The 22,848-nt window shown below is 50.6% G+C and overlaps 2 protein-coding genes across 2 annotated transcripts; one reads left to right on the top strand and one right to left on the bottom strand.

The window, feature by feature from the left end:
- Window positions 1–1,750: 1,750 nt before the first annotated feature.
- On the top strand, window positions 1,751–3,568 carry LOC128978039 (interleukin-20-like). Its single transcript, XM_054395784.1, has 5 exons — window positions 1,751–1,909; window positions 2,015–2,080; window positions 2,408–2,560; window positions 3,300–3,374; window positions 3,482–3,568. Exons 1-5 carry the CDS (start codon window positions 1,751–1,753, stop codon window positions 3,566–3,568), a joined length of 540 nt encoding a protein of 179 aa, XP_054251759.1.
- Window positions 3,569–7,948: 4,380 nt separating this feature from the next.
- LOC128978081 (polymeric immunoglobulin receptor-like) lies at window positions 7,949–15,819 on the bottom strand. The gene is made up of 10 exons (XM_054395838.1): window positions 15,738–15,819; window positions 14,795–15,127; window positions 13,416–13,745; window positions 12,389–12,712; window positions 11,368–11,682; window positions 10,812–10,944; window positions 9,971–10,089; window positions 9,211–9,336; window positions 9,050–9,108; window positions 7,949–8,345 (listed from the first exon to the last, which is right to left on the bottom strand). Exons 1-10 carry the CDS (start codon window positions 15,817–15,819, stop codon window positions 8,214–8,216), a joined length of 1,953 nt encoding a protein of 650 aa, XP_054251813.1. The 3' UTR covers window positions 7,949–8,213.
- Between the last annotated feature and the right edge of the window lie 7,029 nt (window positions 15,820–22,848).

Raw genomic sequence — 22,848 nt, 5'->3', positions numbered from 1 at the left:
TTAATCCAAGAGTTATTTCCTCCCAATACCTGGATAAAAGTGCATCCTTCAGAGCCCTGCAGGTCAGACACCAGCAGGACAAGGGGAGCCCACCTCAGAGGAGCAGGTAAAGCACTGATGGCAGCTTTTGGCTTTCCCTCTAGTGCTGTCATTTGTCTCCAAGGGGACTTTTTTTTTATTATTATTTTTTTCATTAAGAACTTTCCTTTTCAGCACTTGCATTTGAAGCTGGATAGTTCTAAGGGAAAGCATTTTCTCTGGAGAGCCAATTTTGGGATCTGCTGCTTTCAGTTGTGGTCCTCTCCTGCTGCTTCTCGGTCAGGGGGCTTCAAAAAACTCAATTTATCTCTATTTTTCTGATGAAGATTTCTCAGGAGGACTTTTTCTGTTTCCATGCAATCTTTTAGTGGCATTTTCTTGTATTTTTCTTTCTTTTTCACTTGTTCTGGGAGCTTTTGTCATATATTTGGCTTGATTTGGTTTGGTTTGGGGTTCAATTTGGTTTAGGTTGGTTTGGGTTTAATTTGGTTTGGGGTGGGTTTGGTTTGGGGTTCAGTTTGGTTGGGGTTGGTTTGGGGTTTAATTTGGTTGGGTTTTAATTTAGTTTGGGGTTGGTTTGGGGTTCAGTTTGGTTGGGGTTGGTTTGGGGTTTAATTTGGTTGGGTTTTAATTTAGTTTGGGGTTGGTTGGGGTTTGATTTGGTTGGGGTTGGTTTGGGGATAATTTGGTTTGGGGTTGGTTTGGGGTTGTGTTTAATTTGATTTGGGGTTGGTTGGGGTTTGATTTGGTTGGGGTTGGTTTGGGGATAATTTGGTTTGGGGTTGTGTTTAATTTGATTCGGGGTTGGTTTGGGTTTAATTTGGTTTGGGGTTGGCTTGGTTTGGGGTTGGTTTGATTTGGGGTTCAGTTTGTTTGGGGTTGGTTTGGAGTTTAATTTGGTTTGGGGTTGGTTTGCGGTTGGGTTTAATTTGATTTGGGGTAGGTTTGGGTTTAATTTGGTTTGGGGTTGGCTTGGTTTGGGGTTGGTTTGATTTGGGGTTCAGTTTGTTTGGGGTTTAATTTGGTTTGGGGTTGGTTTGGTTTGGGGTTGGTTTGATTTGGGGTTCGGTTTGTTTGGGGTTGGTTTGGTGTTTAATTTAGTTTGGGGTTGGTTTGGGTTTAATTTAGATGGGTTGGATTTAGCTTGGTTTGGGTTGGTTTGGGTGCAATTTAGTCTGGATTTAATTTGATTTGGGTGTAATTTAGTTTGGATTTAATTTGGGTTGCATTGATTTGGATTTAATGTGGTTTGGGGTTGGTTTGGGTTTAATTTGTGCTGGGATTGGTTTGGGGTGTTTTAGGCTTAGTTCAGGGTTTGATTTGGTTCAGGGTTTAATTTGGTTCAGGGTTTAGTTTGGTTCAGGCTTTAATTTGGGTTGGGTTTGATTTGGCTTGGGGCTGCTTTAGTTTGGGTTTGATTTGGCTCAGGGTTTGATTTGGTTTGGGTTTAGTTTGGGTTTGGGTTTGATTTTCGTTGGGTTTGATTTATCTTCTGCTAAATATTTGGCACATGGGGAGTGAAAAAAAAAAAATAGGGAAGAGATGCTGCTCAGAGTGGAGGTTTCAATGCACATCTACAAGTGCTGACTAAACCAATCTGATTAATCTCAGAAGCATCACAACTGAGTTATTCAGGACAGATTCCAAGGCAGTATTGTCTCCCTTGAGCAGGTCTCCCAGGCACCTTGCTGTGTTTGCACCCTGAGGCAGCATGAAGGGATCCTGTTTGTTCCTCTGCCTCCTCTCCATGACTTGCTGCTTGATTTTGATGCCAACAGCTGGGAATAAAATCTTCCACTTTGGCCCCTGCAGAGTTTCCATGAGCATGGCTGAGATCAGGTCTGGTTTCAACGCAATTAAAGCCAACATTGTAAGTATGGCTCTGGGCTCCTGTGGAGCTGAACAAGCTGCTCCTGAAGCTCCTCTGGAGCCAGCATGTCCATCATCATCTTTATCCTTGTCTTCTCCTGTGCAGCAAGCCAGAGACCCCATCAGGACCCTCAGCATCTTGTCCTACCCCCATTCTCTCCACAAGGTTAAGGTAGGTGTCCTCATCACGTCTCCAGCAAGCATCCTGGACTAGAGGATCTCCAGAGGTCCCTTCCCAACCCTACCATTTGGTGAGTCTCTGATGATTCCTCCAGTCAGAGATTCATAGAATGCACTGTGTTGAAAGGGACCTCTAGAGGCCATCCAGTCCAACCCTCCTGCAGCAAGCAGGGACATCTCCAACTAGATCAGGTTGCTCTGAGTTCCATCAAGCTTGACGTTGAAGGAGAGCTGGAGCTGACCACCCTAGGAGGGCTTGGTGGCTCCAGCTTTGAAGCACTTTGGAAGAGCTTTTCAAACAAGCAATGTACTCCTTAAGTCTTCAGAGAGATGCTGCATCACTCACCAGCTCTTCACCTTCTATGTGGACAAAGTTTTCAAGCACTGCAGGACAGAGGATTCCTACATCAACCGCAAGATCAGCAGCATAGCCAACTCCTTCCTCAGTGTCAGGAGGAACCTCGAGCACTGTGTAAGTCTGGACTATGGCTACCCTTCAATTGCTTCTGCTAGATTGGATATTAGCAAAAAATTCTTGACTGCAAGAGTGGTCAAGACTTGGAACAGGCTGCCCAGGGAGGTGGTAGAGTCTCCATCCCTGGAGGGGTTCAAGAAACCTGTGGCCATGGCACCTGGGGCCAAGGTTTAGTGGCCATGGTGGTGTTGGGTCAATGGTTGGGCTTGATGATCATCTTCTCCAAGCCCCCTGCAGTCAGCAGGGACACCTCCAGCTAGATCAGGCTGCTCACAGCCCCATCAAGTCTCATCTTGGATGTCTTCAGGGATGGGTCCTCCACCACCTCTCTGGGCAACTTGTGGTATCTGGTCATAGAATCATAGAATGGCTTGGAAGGGACCTTAAGGAGGGAGTTCCAACTCTCTGCCATGGGCAGGGACACCTCCCACCAGCCCCAGGTTGCTCAAGGCCTCATCCAAGCTGGCCTTGAACACCTCCAGGGAGGGAGCATCCACAACCTCCCTGGGCAACCTGTTCCAGTGTCTCTCCATCCTCACTGGAATGAATTTCTTCCTCATCTCCAGTCTCAACCTGCCCTCTCCCAGCTCAAAGACATTGTCCCTCCTCCTGTCACTCCCAACCCTTGACAAAAGTCCCTCCCCAGCTCTTCTGTATCCCCTTCAGGTACTGGAAAGCTGCTCTAAGGTCTCCTTGGAGCCTTCTCTTCCCAATGAATTCTCTCTTGCCTCTCTAGCATGAACAGAATAAGTGTGTGTGTGGCCAGGAATCCGTAGGGAAACTGAAGCAGATCCTTGTGAACTACGAGGGGGTAAGTCAGGGATTAAGCCTAGGAACTAACACAGCTCTCCAGCTCCCCTTTCCATGGGGTTGTGCTCACAACTTTTGCTGACAACTTGTTTCTTCATCTCCTCTCAGCTGAATGTCACATCAGCAGCCATGAAATCCCTGGGTGAGTTGGACATCCTGCTAGACTGGGTGGAGAAAGAGAGCAGAAGGCGTTAAGGAGCCACAGCTGGACAGGGCTAAGGAGGCTGTGGGGAGCCTGCAGGACAAGGGTGTCCTGTCTCAGGGCAGTTTCTCATGGATTGCAGGGCATGGAGGGTTTTGCTAGCCAGGTACCTTGGTGAGTCTTGCCTTAGGATGGGAATATGGAGTTGGGTCAATTCTGCACTTGCTTTGCTGACTTCTGCCAAAGGTTGCTCTCCAAGAGACCATCTAAGAGAGCCCAGCCCCAGCCTCTTGTTCTCCTCCCTTCAGCTCTTGCTGAGCATTGCTCAGATCCCCTCTGGGGCTGCTCTTCTCCAGGCTCTCAGCCCCAGGGCTCTCAGCCTTTGCTCCTCACAGAGATGCTCCAGGACCTTCAGCAAGTTTGCAGCCTCCACTGGACTCTCTCCAGCAGTTCTCTGTCTCTCTTGAACTGGGGAGCCCTGATTTGGACATAATATTCCAGATGTGGCCTCTCCAGGGCAGAACAGAGTTGGAGGAGAACCTCCCTTGACCTGTTGGCTGACTCTTAATCCACTCCAGAACACCACTGGCCTCCTTGGCCATGAGGGCACATTGCTGGCTCATGATGAACTTCTCCCCCAGCACTCCCAGGTCCTTCTCCACAGAGCTGCTGTCCAGCAGGTCACTGGTGCAGGGAGTTCTTCCTCCCCAGGTGCAGGACCCTACACTTGCCCTGTTGAACTTGATGAGGTTCAGCTCTCCAGCCTGTCCAGGTCTCACTGAATGGTAGCACAGCTTGGCTGGCTGGCAGCCAGTTCTCCCAGTTTGGTATCTCCCTGGGTGTCTGTGGAATGACTCTGGTGTAGCCCATGCTGCAGAGCAGTGCTCCACGCTCTGGCCTCAGCCTCATGAGACTACTGCTGCTGCTGATTGTCCTGGCTGAAGTGAGGTGCAAGGTGTGGGAAAAGCTTCCAAGATGAGGTCCCAGCATGCATGTCAGACCTTAGAGGTCTGTCTTTCCTTTCTAGATGATATTTTCTGCCTTATCAGTGAAAGAAAAAGAAAATGTCTGTGCAAGACACGTGGTTGCTGAAGAGAGAAAAGGCTCTTGTGTGTGTTGGGTTAATTTACTGACAGTAGTGAGTCTGGTGGAAATCTGCTGCAATTACTGTAAATAAACCCCACTGGAAACTGTGCTGACTCCATGTGTCAAAATTCTGAAGAATTTAGGTGCTTCTGGCTGGTGAAACTTGCCAAGCTCACCAGCCTGCTCTTTCACAGCAGCTGCTGTCCCTCCTGGTGACCTCTCCATCCCTGGGCTGATGCAGCATTCCTGGTGTGCCAGGGAGACCAAACCTTAGACCCAAGTGATGCTAAGTCATAGAGTCCTAGAGTGGTTTGGGTTGGAAGGGGACCTTAAAGCTCATCTAATTTCAACCCCCTGCCATGGGCAGGGACACCTCCCACTAGCCCAGGTTGCTCAAGGTCCCAGCTTGTCTCTGAGACCATTTTTATTGTTCATTATGTACAGCTCTGCTCTGTATTCTCCCACTCTGGGCTCTCTTAGCCCCCAGGATTGGTACCCACTGATTCTCCCTGCTCTCAATCCTGTTCCCACTGTGTTTTCCCACGAGGCATCCATGTATTTATTGCTGGAACATCTGACAGTGGCAGAGGTCTAAGCACCTTAGGAAATGAACCAAGAGCCCCCAAGTCACCTCTTCATGCAGCCATGAGGAGTTGTGCACTCCTGGTGTCAAGACCCAACTAAATGCTGCTGATCAGCACAAACCAGAGCAGTCAGACAGAACCACAGAATAGTTTGGGTTGGGAAAGACCTCTGAAATCATCCAGTCCAACCATTAACCCAACCCCACCATGGACACTAAACCATGTCCCCAGGTGCCACGGCCACAGGTTTCTTGAACCCCTCCAGGGATGGAGACTCCACCACCTCCCCGGGCAGCCTGTGCCAATCCCTGACCACTCTTGCAGGAAAGAAGGAATTGGAGCTTCTTGGTGGATCCTTCTATTGCCCATGCTGTGTGTGGAGCACAGCTTGAGAGAGCAGTGTAGGTTTTACTGCCCCTCAGCTCAGGCTGTCAGCTTTCATTGATCTCATCTCGTTCACCAGCTGTCATTGATTTCAGATCCTGGTCGGAGGGTTGCCTGCCTCAGCCCATGCCTGGTTTATGGTTTTCATGTCAAACCACGTTTCCACCTCCCCACCCCCTGCACGGCAGGGCAGCTGGCAGGGTGCTCAGCCCACCCCTGTTCCTCGGCCCCTGCACCCCTCCTGGGCTGATTCCTGCTGCTCCCAGAGCGCTTCGGGGTGGAGCTGAGCTGAGCTGAGCTGAGGGAAGGACGCCAGCAGGCAGCTGGAGAGGAAGAGGATTTGCAAAGGGAGAGCAGGAGGGGTTTTCTCCTCTCAGAAATTTCCAAACCTTAGCTTTCTCCTGCAGCTTTCTGACTGCTCACCCCCAGGGACACTTCCCAGGCTCACACCTTTCCTATTGCACCAGAAGCATTCATTCACTTCCAGCAACTCTGGGCAGGCACACACCTGCCCTGGCCCCTCCACACCTTTCCTGATATCCAAGCCCCTTCCCACCCTGTTGCCAAGGGGATGCTCCTCATCCTCTCTGCATTTCATGGTTTGCTGTCAGAGCTGCATGTAACCAACACAGGCTCAGGAATTTGGGGTTCTCTGTGCAGTTTCTACCCCATTCCACCCCTTTCTACCCTTTTCTACATTTCTACCCCTTCTTACCCTTTTCTACCCCTTCTTACCCTTTTCTACCCTTTCTTACCCTTTCCTACCCCTTCCTACCCTTTCCTACCCCTTCCTACCCCTTCCTACCCTTTTCTACCCCTTCCTACCCTTTTCTACCCCTTCTTACCCTTTTCTACCCCTTCTTACCCTTTTCTACCCCTTCTTACCCTTTTCTACCCCTTCCTACCCTTTTCTACCCCTTCTTACCCTTTTCTACCCCTTCCTACCCTTTTCTACCCCTTCTTATCCTTTGCTACCCCTTCTTACCCTTTTCTACCCCTTCCTACCCTTTCCTACACCTTTCTACCCCTCTCTACGCTTTTCTACCCCTTCCTGCCCTTTTCTACCCCTTCTTGCCCTTTTCTACCCCTTTCCTACCCTTTTCTACCCCTTCATACCCTTTCCTACCCCTTTCTACCCTTTTCTACCCCTCTCTACCCTTTTCTACCCCTCTCTACCCTTTTCTACCCCTCTCTACCCTTTTCTACCCCTTCCTACCCTTTTCTACCCCTTCCTACCCTTTTCTATCCTCTTCCTACCCCTTCCTACCCTTTTTTACCTCTTCCTACCCTTTTCTGCCTCTTATTACCCCTTTATACCCCTTCTCTCCCAGCTCTGGTCCTGCCAGACATGTCCAGAGCCCCTTTCTTTGCCAGGCTGGCACCAGCTCATCCCCTTCCTGGTGCTGATGGAAAATTGCTTCTCTGCTTTCTCCCTGCTGCTTCCTGCATCACTTTGTCAGCAAGGTACTCAGCTTTCTGCAGCCAGCTCTCCCTGACTGAGAGCAGAGTCGTGCTGCTGCTTGGAAATCCATGCACCAACAAATTGTTCTTCCCTCTTTTGTCACCCACTCTGCAAAACAAGACCAAGAGACAACATTTAATGACAGTCATCCTTGTTTCCATCTGGATGAGCGTGAAGTCAGCCAGGGAAAGTGATGAGGGTGATGTGTGCTCAGGTTTATTGAGCTCGGGGTGGGTTTGCCAAGGCCACCCTCAGCAGGGTGGCTTGTGGCAGAGGGATTGGGCTCAGTTGTTCCATCTCCAGGTCAGAAAGGGGAGGGTGTTGGTTCAGCTGCTCTGGGGAATTTGGTCTGTGCTATGCAAACGACCCAGTGCCAGCCAGCACTGGTGCCTGTTGCTTCATCACCTACAGGGGGTTGCTAATAAGTTGTCAGACTAATTAATGCCATGCTGGGATCAATCCCTGCAGCTGATGGAAATGCTGATGTGAAACATCACTCAAAACCTTGCCTGTTCCTCTCCATCACTTGCAGGTTTCTTCTCCCATCCTGTGCTGTTTGCAAAACCAGAGCTAATGTTCCACTGCTGCAGTGAAAGGAGGAGAAACACCCTCCCCTCCCCCCACAAATGCACCCTGAGGATCCCTCTTTGGGTACCCTCTTCCCCATGCCCCCTCCCATGGACTGCAAGTCCCTTGCTCTGCTGAAGCCAGGGATGATCTTTATTGCTTGTGCACAAAACCCCTCCAGACCATGTCTAGCCCACAGATATGATCCTCTGGAGGAGGAAGCTGAGAGGAATCAAAAGCAAGAGGCTGCTCTAGAAGCTTTTCCATCTACCTTTAAAAGAAAATGACTTTTTTTTTTTTTTTTTTTTTTTTTTTTTTTTTTTTTTTTTTTGTAATGTGCCTTCTGGCCTTTTTCTCTGTTGGAAGGGCACTGGAGGGGCTGGAGGGTGGCTTTAGCCCCTTAAGCTCCTGCCATTTCCCTGTTTGGCATCAGCCAGTTCCCCCTAAATCACTGCTTAAAGCTGAACTGAAGCAAAAAAGAAGCCAACAAAAAATCAAAAAGATCAAACTATAGCAAATTGTGGTAGCAGTACAGAGTGCTGCTTGCTGAGGGCTTGCTCTGATCCTCAAGGCAGAGCCCAATCCAAGCTGTTGTCACCTCCTGGTCCCTTGCTTTCAGATCTGACCCTCCCGGGTTGGAGAGGCCACCTCTGGGGCACTGCTGCCCCCCCTGGAGCCATCCTGTGTGATGGTGCCAGAGGTGAGGAGGAAGGTGGAGTAGGCAAGGTCAGCATCCTCCCTGGAGCTCTGGGGAAGGACAGAAGGACACTGTTAGGTGGTCTGGGATGGAAAGTAGCATGTGGAGGGGAAAGGGCAGGGTTTTGTGGGCTGTGAGCATCCTGGGATGGTATGGACAGACTGGGCAAGTGGGACAATGCTGGAGGTCGTGCTGGGGCTGATGTGAGAGCATTGGCTGCCCAGGGAGGTGGTGGAGTCAGCATCCCTGGAAGGGCTCAAGGAACCTGTGGCCATGGCACTTGGGGATGTGATTTAGTGGCCAGGGTGGTGTTGGGTTGATGGTTGGACTGGAAGATCTTAGAGGCCTTTCCCAAGCCAAAACAAGGGGTGGGGGAAAGACAGATGAAAAGATAGGTCCACAGGAGCAAGTCACAACCCTTGCAATGGCAGAGACCTCCTTGCCCACCTCTGCCCCCTGAACCAGTGTCCCTGTGGGGGTCAGGATGGAAGGTGGGATGTGCCCTGGCTTCTGGGGTGTGCTTATCCCACTGTTTCATATTTATGGCAACAACCTAATCCCAACCTTCCTGACAACACCTGGGGCTGACTCTGTGTCCTGTTGGATGGGGAGCACCTGGGCATAAATAAAGCCCCATGGATGGGGAGCACCTGGGTATAAAACAGGCCCCTGGGAGAGGGCAGCTCCTTTGGCAGGAGCTGGAGAGCTGTGGTGTCATCTCCCAGGTCAGGTGAGCTTTCTCCTGCCTCCTTACCCTTTTTGCCTTCTTTGTCTCAGCAGAGCTTTCTGGGGTGACCTTGGTGGTGATGAACTCTGCAGGGAGAAAGGGGCAGGCATCAGGGCATGGTGGGCAAGCTGTGGCTTTTGTAGGGTACTTGTGCAAGCCTCTGCCCAGCCCATGAGGCAGCCACCTACCATCCCCTCCAATCTGGGTCTCCTCGTTCTCCTTCACACAGGCATCGTTGCTTGCTGCATATCCCTTCACACTTTCAAAGTCTGCCATGCTGATGTTGGTCCTGTAGCTGCCAACAGACACCAGGTCTGGGAAGAGGGAGGAGAAATGTGGAAACATGAGATAACACAAGATAAACGCTCCACAGGCTTGTTTGGAGTTGCTGAAAGCTCACTGGCATCTAACCACCTCTGTGTAATGTCCATGGAGGGGTGGTCTGTGTCCTGAGCCCATGGAGAGGGGTGGTCTGTGTCCTGAGCCCATGGAGAGGGGTGGTCTGTGTCCTGAGCCCATGGAGAGGGGTGGTCTGTGTCCTGAGCCCATGGAGAGGGGTGGTCTGTGTCCTGAGCCCATGGAGAGGGGTGGTCTGTGTCTCAGCCCAGATACCCTCTCCCCTGGGTGTTGGAGCCATATGGATGGGGTCAATGGGAGAAGCAGGGTGCCCTGTTTGCCCACTGCATGGTGGGTACTAGGGGAGCAGCAGAGGCTGTGGCATCACCCTCAGCTGTTGTCGTGGTAGTTGGGTCATGGTTGGACTTGATGATCTTAAAGGTCTTTTCCAACCTTAATGATCCTATGATTCATCTTCACAGAATCATAGAATGGCTTAGGTTGGAAGGGACCTTAGAGATCATCTACTCCAACCTCCTTGTCATGGGCAGGGACACCTCTCAACTAGGCTTAGTTGCTGACATCTCCTGGGGGACTGGGAAGGGAACTCACCAGATCTCTTCAGCTGCCTGTATTTGAACACGGCGAAAGCTGTCACCAGGACCAGGAGCACAGCACCAGTAAGGCTCAGGCTCAACACAAGAGTGTTGGGGCCTTGGCTTTGGGCAGGGCTGGAATGGAGGGGAAGATGTCACTCAGCTGTGAGCTACATTTGGGGTTTAATTACTCAAGACTGAATGATGCATGTGAAAGTCCAGCAGCCTACACCTGGAGAGGAGGGTAAACAGGAGGAGTGTGCTGCACTTCAGGGAATGAACTGGGCCTCAGAAAACAGGGGAAAAAAACAAAAGCCGCAGAAAAATGTAGGAGAGAGGCTGTGCCTGAATAGCTTCATCAGCAGCTTGGTTAGAAATGTGTGAAGGGAAGCCCTCTGCTCTTGACAGAGTTGTTTTTCAGGTAGTTTTTTTCTGCACCTGGAATCTCTTCTGTGATTCTAATCATTCCCTTCTGGGAGTGGTTTTTGCCTTGAGCTAGAGAAATTTCCAACCATCTTGGCCTTTTGCTGTAATATTTTCCTTCTCTGATGTTTTTAAGACAAGTTCTTTAGGGACAAGAATCTCTCTTGTTTCCCAGGGAGGTGGTGGAGTTACCAACTCTGAACGTATTCAAAGATGGTTTGGATGTGATGCTTGGGGATATGGCTTAGGAGTGAACCTTGGAGAGCAGGGTTCTGGGTTGGACTTGGTGGTCCTGAAGGTCTTTTCCAACCTGAAAGTTTCTGTGATTCTTTTTGCTGCTAAGCCCCACAGGCAGTGTGCAAACAGAGAGCTAACAAGGGACTAACATCAGCCTCAGGAAAATGAGACAGGACAGAGGCTTGGAGGGAACAAACCTTTCTGGGCCAGCTGCACCTTGCACCCCAGCGTCACTGAAGGCTCTTCCTTGGGGCTTGACACCAGGCTCAGCACCACTGGGGGCATCGAGGTTCTGAATCTCCAGGTTGTGGTCATCACTCTGCCCTGTGTCTCCCAGAGGAGAAGAGAGGTTGGTTAGTTGTGGGAGCAGCAGCGTGGAGATGGTGGCACACAAAGCAGTTGGGTGTTTGTGGGGGGTTCTTGTGGGGGTGTTTGTGGCTGGATGTCATCCCTGGAGGTGGTCAAGGAATGTGTGGATGTGGCACTTGGGGGACACGAGTTGGGTGGGCACGGTGGTGTCAGGTGGACTTGCTGATCTTAGAGAGCTTTCCCAACCAAAACAGCTGTCGGGTTCTGCAGGCTAGGTGCAACCAGGGTGACCTCAGCACCCGGCCTGGGATGCTGAGAGCTCTTCTCCTTCGAGGTGCTGCAACCTAGCGGCAACGGAGAGGGCTTTGCTCTCAGCAGCCGGCAGCAAGATTCGCAGCCTTGAGGAGCAGAAAACTCTCCGTGTGCAGCTGCCCTGCAGCTCACCTTCGGTCACAGAGAGGTACACGGCCATGGTTTCCCCCAGGCGGCCGTTTCGTGTCACTCCACACCAGTACCAGCCCTGGTCTGCCTTGGTCACCGAGTCGAAGCTGAGGGTGACTGTCCTGTTGTCACGGTCACAGCTCACATCTGGCCCAGGATGCCTTTGGTCAGAAGCAGGCATGGGGATGCAGCTGGTGCTGTTCCACCTGCACCAGTACTTCTGGTAGGAGTAGTATTTGCATGGGTAAGAGCAAGTTAAATCCACCTGGGAACCCACTTGTGCCTCCACATCCTCCTGTCCCTGCAGCCCAGGTTCTCCTGCAAGGGCAAACAGAAGGTCAAGGCTGAGCAGGGCCATGAAGATGATCAGAGGGTTGGAGCAGCTCCTGTGTGGGCAGAGGCTGGCAGAGCTGGGGCTGCTCAGACTGGGGAAGAGAAGGTTGTGGGGACACCTTAGAGGAGCCTTCCAGTACCTGAAGGGGCTACAGGAGAGCTGGGCAGGAATGGTTTAGAAGGGCTTGTGGTGACAGGATGAGAGGGACTGGACTGAAGCTTGAGGAGGTGAATTTAGACTGGAGGTTAGAAAGAAATTCTCAATAGTGAAGGGTGGAGGCTGCCCAGGGATTGTGGGTGCCCCATCCCTGGAGGTGTTCAGGAAACATGTGGCCATGGCACATGGGGACCTGGTTCAGTGGCCATGGTGGGGTTGGATTTGCTGATCTGAGAGGACTTTTCCAAGCAGAACAATTCTATGATTCTATATTCATCTCTGGCTGGAAGCTGGGGGCGAGTCTTTAGCCAGGCTTAAGAACTCCTTGTGTGGGAAGCTTTTGTGAAGGCTTCCCCATAAAACCAAAACCTTGTGCCTCCATTTGAAAGCTCCTGGGGGGATGGTGGGTGGTGGTGGGGTGATCACAATGATCACGTCTCTTCCCCAAATAGCAGATCTGCTCCCTTGGGCTGCCGAGGAGGTTGTTTTGTACCTACTGAGCAGGCAGAGCACTGCCAACACGTGAGCTCCTACCGTCTATGACCTTCAGCTCGGTTGAGGATTGCTGCTCCTTCTCATCTTCTGTCATGCACCAGTAGTAGCCTTTGTCACTGTCCTTCAGCTGGTTGAGGATGATGGTGAATGTTTTGTTGACTGGGTTGTTGTACAGGGCCACTCTCCCTTCGTACAGGGGTGCCACAAACCCGGAGCTGTCGATGATGCGGCTGCAGCCATTCTGCTTCCACTTGCACCAATACTTGAGAGAGGAGCTTCTGGTGGGGGCATAGTGGCACTCAAAAGTGGCTGAACTCCCTTTGACAGCAATGATTGTGGGCTTGCCCTGAGGAACGTCGTTCCCTGGAGGCAAAAGCGAAATGAGCAGCTGTGCATGGCCCTGGGGTGCTCTCCCAAGAGGACAGACTCTGGATTGAGCCAAGCAAGGTGAAGCTAAGGGGTGCAGATCACAGGATGGTGGGAGGTGGAAGGGACCTCTGGTGATCATCTAGCCCAACCCTTCTGCTAATGGAGGTACCTCTAGGTCAGGCAGCACAGGATTATATCCAGGTGGGTTTTGAATGTCTCCAGAGAAATGAGACTCTGCATCCTCTCTGGACTGCCTGTCCCAGTGCTCCATTGCTCAGTGGTGGAATTCTGTTGCTAGGAAGTGACCCTAAAGCATCCCTTAGGGCTTTCCCCCCCCCCCCCCCCCCCCCAAATTCACTCTCTACAACTCCCTGAAAGTAGGTTGGAGTGAGGTGGGTGCTAATCTGTTCTTACATGCAATGAGTGACAGGAGTGGGGGAGGGGGGGGTTCAGGTTGGGTATTAGAAACAAAGTCTGCACTGGAAGAATGGTGAGGAATTGGGACAGGCTGCCTAGGGTTGTGGTGGAGTCCCCATCCCTGGAGGTACTTAGGAGCTGTGTAGACATTGTGCTTGGGAATATGGTTTGGTCAAGTGTTGGGTCAAAGACTGGACTCAGTGATCTTTGAGGTCTTTTCCAATCTAGGCAGCTCTGTGATTCTGGGAAGGGCAGAGCTCCCTGGGAGGAGCTTACTCACTCTCATAGACGTGCACGTCCAGCTCCTTTGTTTCTCCACTTGTCCCGTGGACACCAAACCCACACAGGTAGAAGCCAGAGTCCTGCCAGTCCATGTGAGTTATTGTGATGCTGAAGGAGCCTTCAGTGTCCTTACTGCTCAGCAGAGCCCTCCCCTTGTAGTCCTCATCGATGTCCCCATAGGTATCAATGATGGTGTGGCAGCCACTTCTGTTCAGCTTGCACAAGTACTTCCTCTCGCCTGCAGACTCCTCCCCAAAGCTGCAGGCCATGGTCAGAGTGCTGTGCAGCTCCACGTAGAAGAGCTCAGCACCCTCAGGTACATGTGGACCTGTGCATAGAGAGAGCCATCAGAGGCTTCTGCCTGCTCTGTCCACAATGGTGTGCAACACCCTGGAGGCTTTTCTCCAGCAGAGTTCCTCTCTGCTTTGCTAAATTGTATGGGATAAGAGGAAATGGCCTCAGGTTGCACCAGGGGAGGTTTAGGTAGGAGATTAGGAACAATTTCTTCACTCCAAGAGTGGTCAGGGATTGGAACAGGCTGCCCAGAGAGGTGGTGGAGTCACCATCCCTGGAGGGGTTCAAGAAACTTGAGGACATGGCACTTGGGGCCAGGGTGGTCTTAGGCTGATGGTTGGACTCAATGATCTTTGAGGTCTTTTCCAACCCAAACAATTCCATGATTCTCTGACTCTATATTCTCCTTCCACCAACATCTCCATCTTCTCTGCCCACCCCACCAGCTGCTCCTTCAAGCATCACTCTCTGGATTTTTCTGTCCTCAGGTACTGGATGACCTTAGAGCTCTTTTCAGCCTTAATGACTCTATCTTAATGATTCAGCCTTCTATGACTGTACTCCATGGTCTCCCTAGCTCTGTCCTGTGCTTGTCACTCATTTGAGGACTGAGGTCTCTGCGCTGTGTCACTGCCCACTCTAGAGCAGAGTTTGTCCCAGAGCCTTCTTCCAGGGGCTATGCAATGAGTTTGCACCATGCTCTGCACCCTGGACCTTGTCCTGCACACCCTGTTCACATGAAACTCTCCCATAGCTTGGCTTGCAGCCATGGGTTGGAGGCTACACTGGGAGTGATGGGCAGTCCTGGTTGCAGCTCCCTACATTTTGGTGGCTGAGGAAAGCCTGAAGTGTCTAAGCAATGTTTGTGAGATCAGGTTCATTTAGTTGGATTTTTATGCCAGGTTTTGGGTTCAAAAACTCATCCTATGAGAGCACAGGGGGAAAGGAAATCTGGCATTATTTCAGCGGGAGCATCCTGAGCTCTCAGACATTGGGCAGACTCCCTGTGCAGCCTTGTCAAAAGGAGGGGCAACAAGGGAAGGAAGAGGAGACTTTAAGGTTCCCCTTAAGAGTTGCAATTACCTTCAGAAACCACCAGGCTGACTTTGTGGGACAGCCCTCGGTCATTGATGCCAACACCACACTGGTAGTTGCCTTCATCTGCCTTTGTGAGCCCGGAGATGGTGATCTGGAAGTGCTTGGACTCTGGGTAGTCGATGAGGGAGGCTCTGCCTTCGTAGCCTGCAGCGACGTAGCCGCTGGTGGAGATGATGGTCCTGCAGCTCGTGGCCGATGCCCTGCACCAGTACTTCCTGTCGTGCCTGTTGACACTGGTGGGAGGGTAGAAGCAGGTGATGGTGACTGAGCCATTGAGCAGACCATAGACCTGCCATGGTCCAAACACAGGGCTGGAGACTGCAAGAGGAAAACACAGTGGCTGTGAGTGTCAGAAGTGCTGCACAACCTGATGGCTCTGCGGAGCAGGTCGAGTGCACCGCGGCAGTCACGGACCCAGGGCTCTGCAGCGTGATGTGGTCTGCAAGGTCCTGGGGCACTGGTGGGCACTGATGAGGTAGAGACACTCCCTGAACCCTGCTTCCCCCGCTGGTCTTGGGCTACCCACAAGAATCTCAGAATCAACCAGGTTGGAAGAGACCTCCAAGATCATCAAGTCCAATCGATCACCCAACACTAACTAATCCTCTAGACCATAACACCTCCAGGGATGTGGACCCCACCACCTCCCTGGGCAGCCCATCCCAATGGCCAATCTCTCCTTCTGTGAAGAACTTCTTTCTAAGATCAAGCCTAAACTTTCCCCTACACAGCTTGAGACTGTGTCCTCTTGTTCTGTTGCTGGTTGCCTGAGAGAAGAGACCAACCCCCACCTGGCTACAACCTCCCCTCAGGTAGTTGTAGGTGGCATTAAGGTCTCCCTGAGCCTCCTCCAGGCTAAACAAGCAAGTCTAAAACAGCTAAACCAGGCTAAAAAGCAAGAGCTGGGCCCCAGGGAGGTTCCACTTACTTGCTGACTTGGGGAGGTATTTGCTGCTTGCAGACTGGGCTGGCAGGAGGGTGAGCAGGAAGATGAGCACCAGGAAGGTCATTTTTCCTGCATTCCCTGGAAAAGGCACAGAAGTTGGTGAATAATCACTTGCAAAATGGTCACCTGAGCAGCTCATCTAATAATCTTCATGCCTGGAGGAAAGGAGGGCTATGGCTTCTTGAGCTGGAGGCAAATGCAGGACTTCATCACTTCTGCCAAGGATTGAATGGGCAAGAAGGAGCTGCTGGCTCTGCTTGCTCTTGCCCTGGCAGCATGACTGCTCATGGGTCTCATCCCAATCTTCCCCTCCATGAAAGGAGAGGAGTTGTTCTTCTGACAAACTCAGCTAATGCAATGCCTGCAAGCCACCACTGTGTCCATCAGAGCAGAGTATCCCTTGGGCAGGAAACAGTGTGGTGTGAGCAGCATAAAAAGCAGTTTGGGACAAACCAGAAGAACCTTGGTTCAAGATCAGAGATGGATCTGGAATCAGAACAGCTTCTCACAAGACTGAAATGGTCCAAAAGCCTCTGCACCCTGGTAAGTATGAAAGTTAGGTGGCAACCAAGAGCTCAGCTTCTCACTTGACCCTTGCCAGGAGATGATGCTGCAGCTGAGGGTTCTATAACTTGAATCAGATTCCCTTTCAATGTTGTTCATAGAATTGTTTTGGTTGGAAAGGATCTTCCATGCAGTGCCAGGAAGGTTTGTTCACTGTGCTGCCAAAAACAATTCTTAGGAAAACCTGCTCTGGCAGAATGGTTTGGAAAGGATGTTTGAAGCTCATCTAGTCCACCCGCCTCAGCATGGACAATGATATCTTTCACTAAGCCACGTTGCTCAAAGTCTCACTCAACCTGACCTCGAATATTTCCACTGCTGGGGCATCTATGACTTCTCTGGACAAACCTGTTCCAGTGTCTGACCACCCTCATTGTGAACATTTCTTCCTTGTTGGAGACTGCCAAACCAAACTGTGACTCTCTTGTAATGTGTCCATAGTCTTCAGGATTAATATTTCTGACTTTCTGAAGTGATGGCTTGCAAGAAGCCAAAGCTCTTTAGCCACTGGGCTCTTTTCCCTCCTCGAGCCACCGGGCTCTTTTCCCTCCTCGAGCCACTGGGCTCTTTTCCCTCCTCGAGCCACTGGGCTCTTTTCCCTCCTCGAGCCACTGGGCTCTTTTCCCTCCTCGAGCCACTGGGCTCTTTCCCTTGGCCTGACTGGAGCATGTTGTTGGCCACTGCAAGGGTTGGTGGTGGTGGGAATGTGCATTTCCTGAGCATGGCTCTTGACCTACCTGCTATTCTAAGTTCTAGAGCTGCTAGATGCCAAGGAATGCCTTCAGAGAGGGGACTTATTTCAGGCTGTCAAGTGACAATTTTATGATGGGTAATTCCCAGTCAAAGAAAACAAGGATTTTATTTCCGTGTGGGGATGAAAGAGGCTCTGTTGTGCTTTCTTCCTTCTAATGTGCTTTCTTGATTGCTCACTGACCACTTGTCCAGGGCTAATCATTAACTCACTGAGCATGAAAAATGCTCTTTCATACATATCCCAGAAGGAGCCAGCAAGACAAACATCACACATTCAGCAGAGAGCAAACAACAGGGCACAAAAAGGGCCTTGAGGTTTGCCCCTTGCTCACAGCAGGTCCTCTGCCTGAGGGTCATCTCGATAGCCTCCATCCATGGCTCTGCAGAGCAAGCAGGATCCCAGCTCAGCTTTCCCTTTCTTGGCAAAATTAGAGTCATCTCTTAGTCTGGTTCCTTTCCAAAGCACTTGGGTGCTTGAGGGATAGACATCATCATTTTGTCAGGTTGGGGAGAGCTTCCCAGACCTCTCTACTGGAACAAAGATAGAGCTGTGTCCAGAGAGCTGTGTGAGAGTGGTGGCATCAGGGTCTTCCCGTGCAGGGAAGGATTTTTGCATCTCTGTGTCTGAGGACACTTGTGCCCACACAAGGACAATGGTTCCTGTGTGCTTGCATGACCAACATCTGCCACTCTGAGTTGCCTTTAGTCCTCTTATAGAATCACAGAACCATTTTGGTTGGAAAAGACCTTCAAGATCATCAAGTCCAACCAGTCTCTAACTCTGATGCTAAATCATGTTCATGTGGCTTTTAAACACCTCCAGGGATGGAGCTTCAACCACCTCCCTGGGCAGCCTGTTCCAGTCTTGGAGAACCCTTTCAGTGAAGAAGTTTCTTCTAATATTCAACCTAAACCTTTCCTGGGTCAGCTTGAGGCCAGATACCTCTCAGATGGTGTCAAAACCTTCCCCCACTCAAGGAATGGAGACAACTCCTGTGCAGAGCAAGTCTGAGCAAGCACAGCCACCAGTTACATAAAAATCTGTGCTGTGTTTCCATGCTGATCCAGTCAGCTGGATGGCTGGAAATCCCCTCTCTGCTCCTGGCACCCTGTTGCATCCAGACAGTGACACTTCCCCACCCACAGAAATAGTTCAAATGAGCTTTGTTGGTCAATGCAATGAGCAAGAGATGCTGGAGGAGAACTTCAGTAAAGTGTCCTTGATGTTCCTTCTTGCATTCAAAGGATATTAGCTGCTGGATTTGCTGTCTCTAGGCAGAGCACAAGGTCTAAACCTTGGAGCTCCAGGGAAGAGAAAAGCTGCTGAGCTGAAAGGGAGTGCAAGTAAGTGGCTGTGGATGTGGTTTGTGTTCATAGCTCTGCAGGTGGAGGGGCAGCAGAGGTTTGCAGGGGACTATGGAAGAGTCAAGAGGTTTGAAACCAGTAGGAAATGCCACTTGTGCTGCCTCCAGAGCAGCTGGGAAGGAAATGTGCTGCTGGTCTGCAGTGCTCTTACCCTGCTGTGTGCCTGGAGGTGGTGCCTGCTGCGTCCATGCAAGCTGCTGTCCTAAACCTGATGCGCTAAAAACCTAGTGAGAAACTGTCTGCAAGGCAGAGCAATGGACTGGGGCAGGTGGAAAGCAGGGAGGAGAACTCAGGTATCCCCAGTAGGAAGTTGTTGTGGCTTGCTAGGGTCTTTTTTGGGGTTAGTTTTGACAGGTGAAGGGGGACAGAGGTTGCATCCTTGTGCTGTTCTCCCCTCCTCTAGCTGAGCAGCAGCCATGGGGAGACCTTTCATCTGCACAACCACGTGTGGGTGGTGTTTGCAAAGTCCCTGTTGCAAAAGTGGTCCTCTGGATGATGCCCAGGTGTTGGCTGGAGCTGTGCTCCTTTGTTTGTTTGGGTTCTTTTAGGCAGAACTTGTTCCTCTGTATGGACTTTGATTTTGTATTAGCCAAGCTGTCAGCTTCCCTCCCTTCCCTCTCCCAGCACAACAGCTTTTGGAGGACTTAGAGCACAAGAGCAGTACTGCAGCTGGACTGGGGAGGTGGGAGGTGGCATGTTGGTTCATGACCTGTCCACTCATGACCCAGGCTCTGGACACCAATGCCACCAAGATCAGGGCAATGGCATTGTCCTAGCAGGGAGGTTGTGGCAGGCTTGGCAGCTGGGTGCTCTCTGGCTGTTTGCTGTTGCTGCTGGGTTGTGTGTACAAAGCAACTGGGATTCCAAAGAGTTATATCACACAAAACCAGCCCAGGGTGGGCTGATCATTAGCAAGGTGAATACTAACAAATCCAAATGTTTAGTTGTAATTTGCCTTCAAATGGATGATCTGAGGTCCTTCCCAACCTGGTGCCTTCTGTGATATAGGCACTACCAGGGCATTAATTTCCTCCTGGCCCCCTGTTTCCCTGCTCACCTTGAGTTGCCATGTTTGTGACCATGGATGTGGGAAGCTGAAACCCCTCCAAGGGCAGTTGTGAAAGGTGTTGGGGGTCTGTGGAGAACCTTTTTTACAAGGGCTTGTAGTGTTAGGATGAGAGGGGATGAATTGAAGCTTGAGGAGGGCAGATTTAGACTGGAGATTAGGGAGAAATTCTTTCCAGTGAGGGTAGGGAGACACTGGGACAGGTTGCCCAGGGAGGCTGTGGGTGCCCCCTCCCTGGAGGGAGGCTAGATGATGAGGCTTTGAGCAACCTGGGCTAGAGGGAGGTGTCCCTGCCCATGGCAGTGGTTGGAACTGGGTGATTCTGAAGGTTCCTTCCAACCCAACCCATTCCACAATTCTATGTTCTTCACATTTATAATGATTTGGAGGAGAGCAGGATCCGTCCCTTTGAGTTGTGCAAACCTGAGCAAGCAGCTGCTTTTGCTGGGTCTGAGGTGCCAGAGTTCAGGTCCCAAATTCTGCTGACTCAGCTGCAGAAGTTGATCCCTGGAGAAGCTGTCTACACTCCTCCTGCTGCTTGCCAGGGATCAGCCCAATCCAATCCATTAGCTATTAACCAGTCCTCTTAACAATGAGCAGTGCCAAGGCCATGCTAGGGGGATCAAAGCAGCACAAAGATTTAGCTGCCACATTTGTAACTCCAGCTCAGGAGCCCTTTTGTCCTGTAGGTTATTTCCTGTTAGTCAAATATCTGAGAAATAACAACATGGACAATGAGGCAGCGTGGGTTGGTGTTTTTTTTTTTTCCCTCCCCCCTCCTCAAATCCTTTCAAAGCAAAACCTCTTGAACCCCCTAAGGAAGCTCTAGAGATGGGAAGTGCTGTAAGGTCAGGCTGAGCAGCCAGCATTTGCTTTATGATTGAGATTCACAGAGTGGTTTGGATTGGAAGGGACCTTAAAAACCATCCAGTTCCAACCCTCTGCCGTGGGCAGGGACACCTCCCACCAGCCCAGGTTGCTCAAGGCCTCCTCCAAGCTGGCTTTGAACACCTCCAGGGAGGGAGCATCCACAATGATTTGTGATTCATGGAAGTGCTGAAGACTTCTTTGTCTAGGAGAAGGTCACAACAGTGAACTTTGTCCACAGGACTGGGGCTGTCTACATCTTGACCCTACCCATCATGATCATGGTCTCACTGGGAGGTTTGTGTACTGTAGTGGGATGGGGAAAAGCCACCAAACCACTTCATTTTCCTGAAATTAGCAATGAGCAAATCAGCTGACCTAAAGATGCAGAAAGAAAACCTTTCCTGAGAAAACCTTCCAACCCTGACTAATTCTGTGATTCCTGTTCCAAAGCAAAGCCTCCTTTACAATATGGCAAGAGATGAAACAGGAGGTGATGCTTTTGTCTGCAGGGAGCAGAAACTGCTGGGAAGATCTTATTGGAGCTTCTCAATTTCTTAAAACCTGCTGATTTCTTAGTAGTTTCTGCAGCATTTGTGACCCTCCCAGCTAAGATCATTTCACTAAGCACCTGTGAAACCTTGTCCCAATAGATATTGTTCAGCCTGGAGATGAGAAGGCTCTGGGGAGACCTCATAGCAGCCTTCCAGTACCTGAAGGTGGCTACCAGAAGGTTGCAGAGGGACTTTTTGCAAAAGGCCTGCAGGGACAGGATGAGGGACAATGGTTTGAAATGAGAGCAGAGCAGATTTAGATTGGATGTGAGCAACAAATTCTGCTCCATGAGGGTGCTGGAACACTGCAACAGGTTGCCCAGGGAGGTAGTTGAGGCTCCATCCTCGGAGATATTCAAGGTGAGGCTGGACAAAGCTCTGAGCACCCTGCTCTAGTGGAGGATGTCCCTGTTACTGCAGAGGGGTTGGATTGATAACCTTTGGGATAACCTTTGGAGGTCCCTTCCAACTCATTCTAGGATTCTGGAAGACAAATGAAAAAAGAATAATCAGAGATCCCTGATGGCAGGGACTGAAATCCCTGCTGAGATTGTGCTGCTACTGTCATGTTCTGTTCCTTTAAGCTGTCAGCTATCCCATAACTGCCTTGTGACCTGATTTTTCTGTTCTTTTAAGCTGTCAGCCAGCCCCATGCACCAGCTTGCTGCCTTTCAGCTCCCAGTGTCATGCCTCATTTGCTTCTTTCTTTTAGGTTCTCCTGTCTGGGGCTGGAAAGTGAAACCAACTTCACTGCCATTAAACTGTTCTTCTACTTTAATGGTCTCCATCCTGCAAGGAGCAGGAACTTCCAATGATCCAAGACCACTCTACAGCCTGTCATGGGCAGATAGCATCAGTGTGGGTATCACTGACAGCAGCATGGTGGTTTTTCAGAGGTGGGATCTCTGGGTTCCTTTAGATGGAAAGTATTAAAAGTCCTGCAGAGGCACCACAGAGTTGTTTAGGCTGGAAAAGATCTTGAAGATAGTGATAGGATGAGGGGGGATGGATTGCAGCTTGAGACTGGAGATTAGGGAGAAAGTCTTTAGAGTGAGGGTGGGGAGACACTGGAACAGGTTGCCCAGGGAGGTTGTGGATGCCTCCTGCCTGGAGGTGTTCAAGGCCAGGCTGAGCAACCAGGGCTGGAGGGAGGTGTCCCTGCCTGTGGCAGGGGAGTTGGAACTGGTTGATCTTCAAGGTCCCTTCCAACCCAAACCATTCTATGAATCCTAAATCCATTGAGTCCAACCATTAGCCAACCAAGGCTGCTGCTAAATCACATTTGCAGGGTGAGAATTCAGGTGTGGAGGATCACAGAATGGTAGAGGTTGGAAGGGACCTTTGGAGATCATCCAGTCCAACCCCCTTGCCAAGGCAAGGTCATCCAGAGAAGGTCACACAGGAATGCATCTAGGTGGGTTCTGAATGTCTCCAGAGATGGAGACTCCACCACATTTCTGGGCAAGCCTCCCCTTCACTGTTGGTCTGGTGTGAAAGGAACCTGGCAGCTCTCTCACTCCACTTGTAGGACCCCAGGCACCTCCCCTGCACTTCTGCTTCAGTATCTCTTTCTCTCCCTTCTGAATGTACCAACGTGGTGATTCCTCAGAGCTCCTTCAGGGACATCCCTGCACCAATTCTCCTCTTGCATTCCAAACTCTGCATCCCAACAATTATCTCCATGCTGTGATTCAAGATTGCAGTGACCACAGGTTGAGTTGCCCTGACTTGAGATGACCAATCTTTACTAAGAGTAGTTATTTTCTCCCTTAAACCCAGATGCAAATATTATGATCATTAACCTTTTTTTTTTTTCTGGTTTTTTTCCTTTTTTTTTTTTTTTCCCCTGTAAAGGAGAGATATAAAAATCTACAGCAGAGAAGAAAACATAAACCTCATAAACCTGATCCTAGGCTTCTGCACC

This window comes from Indicator indicator, chromosome 35 (genome assembly GCF_027791375.1).
Source record: "Indicator indicator isolate 239-I01 chromosome 35, UM_Iind_1.1, whole genome shotgun sequence".
Classification (NCBI taxonomy): Eukaryota; Metazoa; Chordata; class Aves; order Piciformes; family Indicatoridae; genus Indicator; species Indicator indicator.
This window is presented reverse-complemented; position numbering and strand designations above follow the sequence as displayed.

What these genes read in the sequence shown, in the direction of transcription:
- LOC128978039 (XM_054395784.1), top strand. Translation starts at nt 1,751, where the DNA reads ATGAAGGGATCCTGTTTGTTCCTCTGCCTCCTCTCCATGACTTGCTGC. An exon ending in ACGCAATTAAAGCCAACATT is followed by an intron (nt 1,910 to 2,014) that starts GTAAGTATGGCT and finishes TCTCCTGTGCAG; the next exon opens with CAAGCCAGAGACCCCATCAG. An exon ending in GGAGGAACCTCGAGCACTGT is followed by an intron (nt 2,561 to 3,299) that starts GTAAGTCTGGAC and finishes TTGCCTCTCTAG; the next exon opens with CATGAACAGAATAAGTGTGT.
- LOC128978081 (XM_054395838.1), bottom strand. Translation starts at nt 15,819, where the DNA reads ATGACCTTCCTGGTGCTCATCTTCCTGCTCACCCTCCTGCCAGCCCAG. An exon ending in GGACGTGCACGTCTATGAGA is followed by an intron (nt 12,713 to 13,415) that starts GTGAGTAAGCTC and finishes TTTTGCCTCCAG; the next exon opens with GGAACGACGTTCCTCAGGGC. An exon ending in CGAGCTGAAGGTCATAGACG is followed by an intron (nt 11,683 to 12,388) that starts GTAGGAGCTCAC and finishes TTGCCCTTGCAG; the next exon opens with GAGAACCTGGGCTGCAGGGA.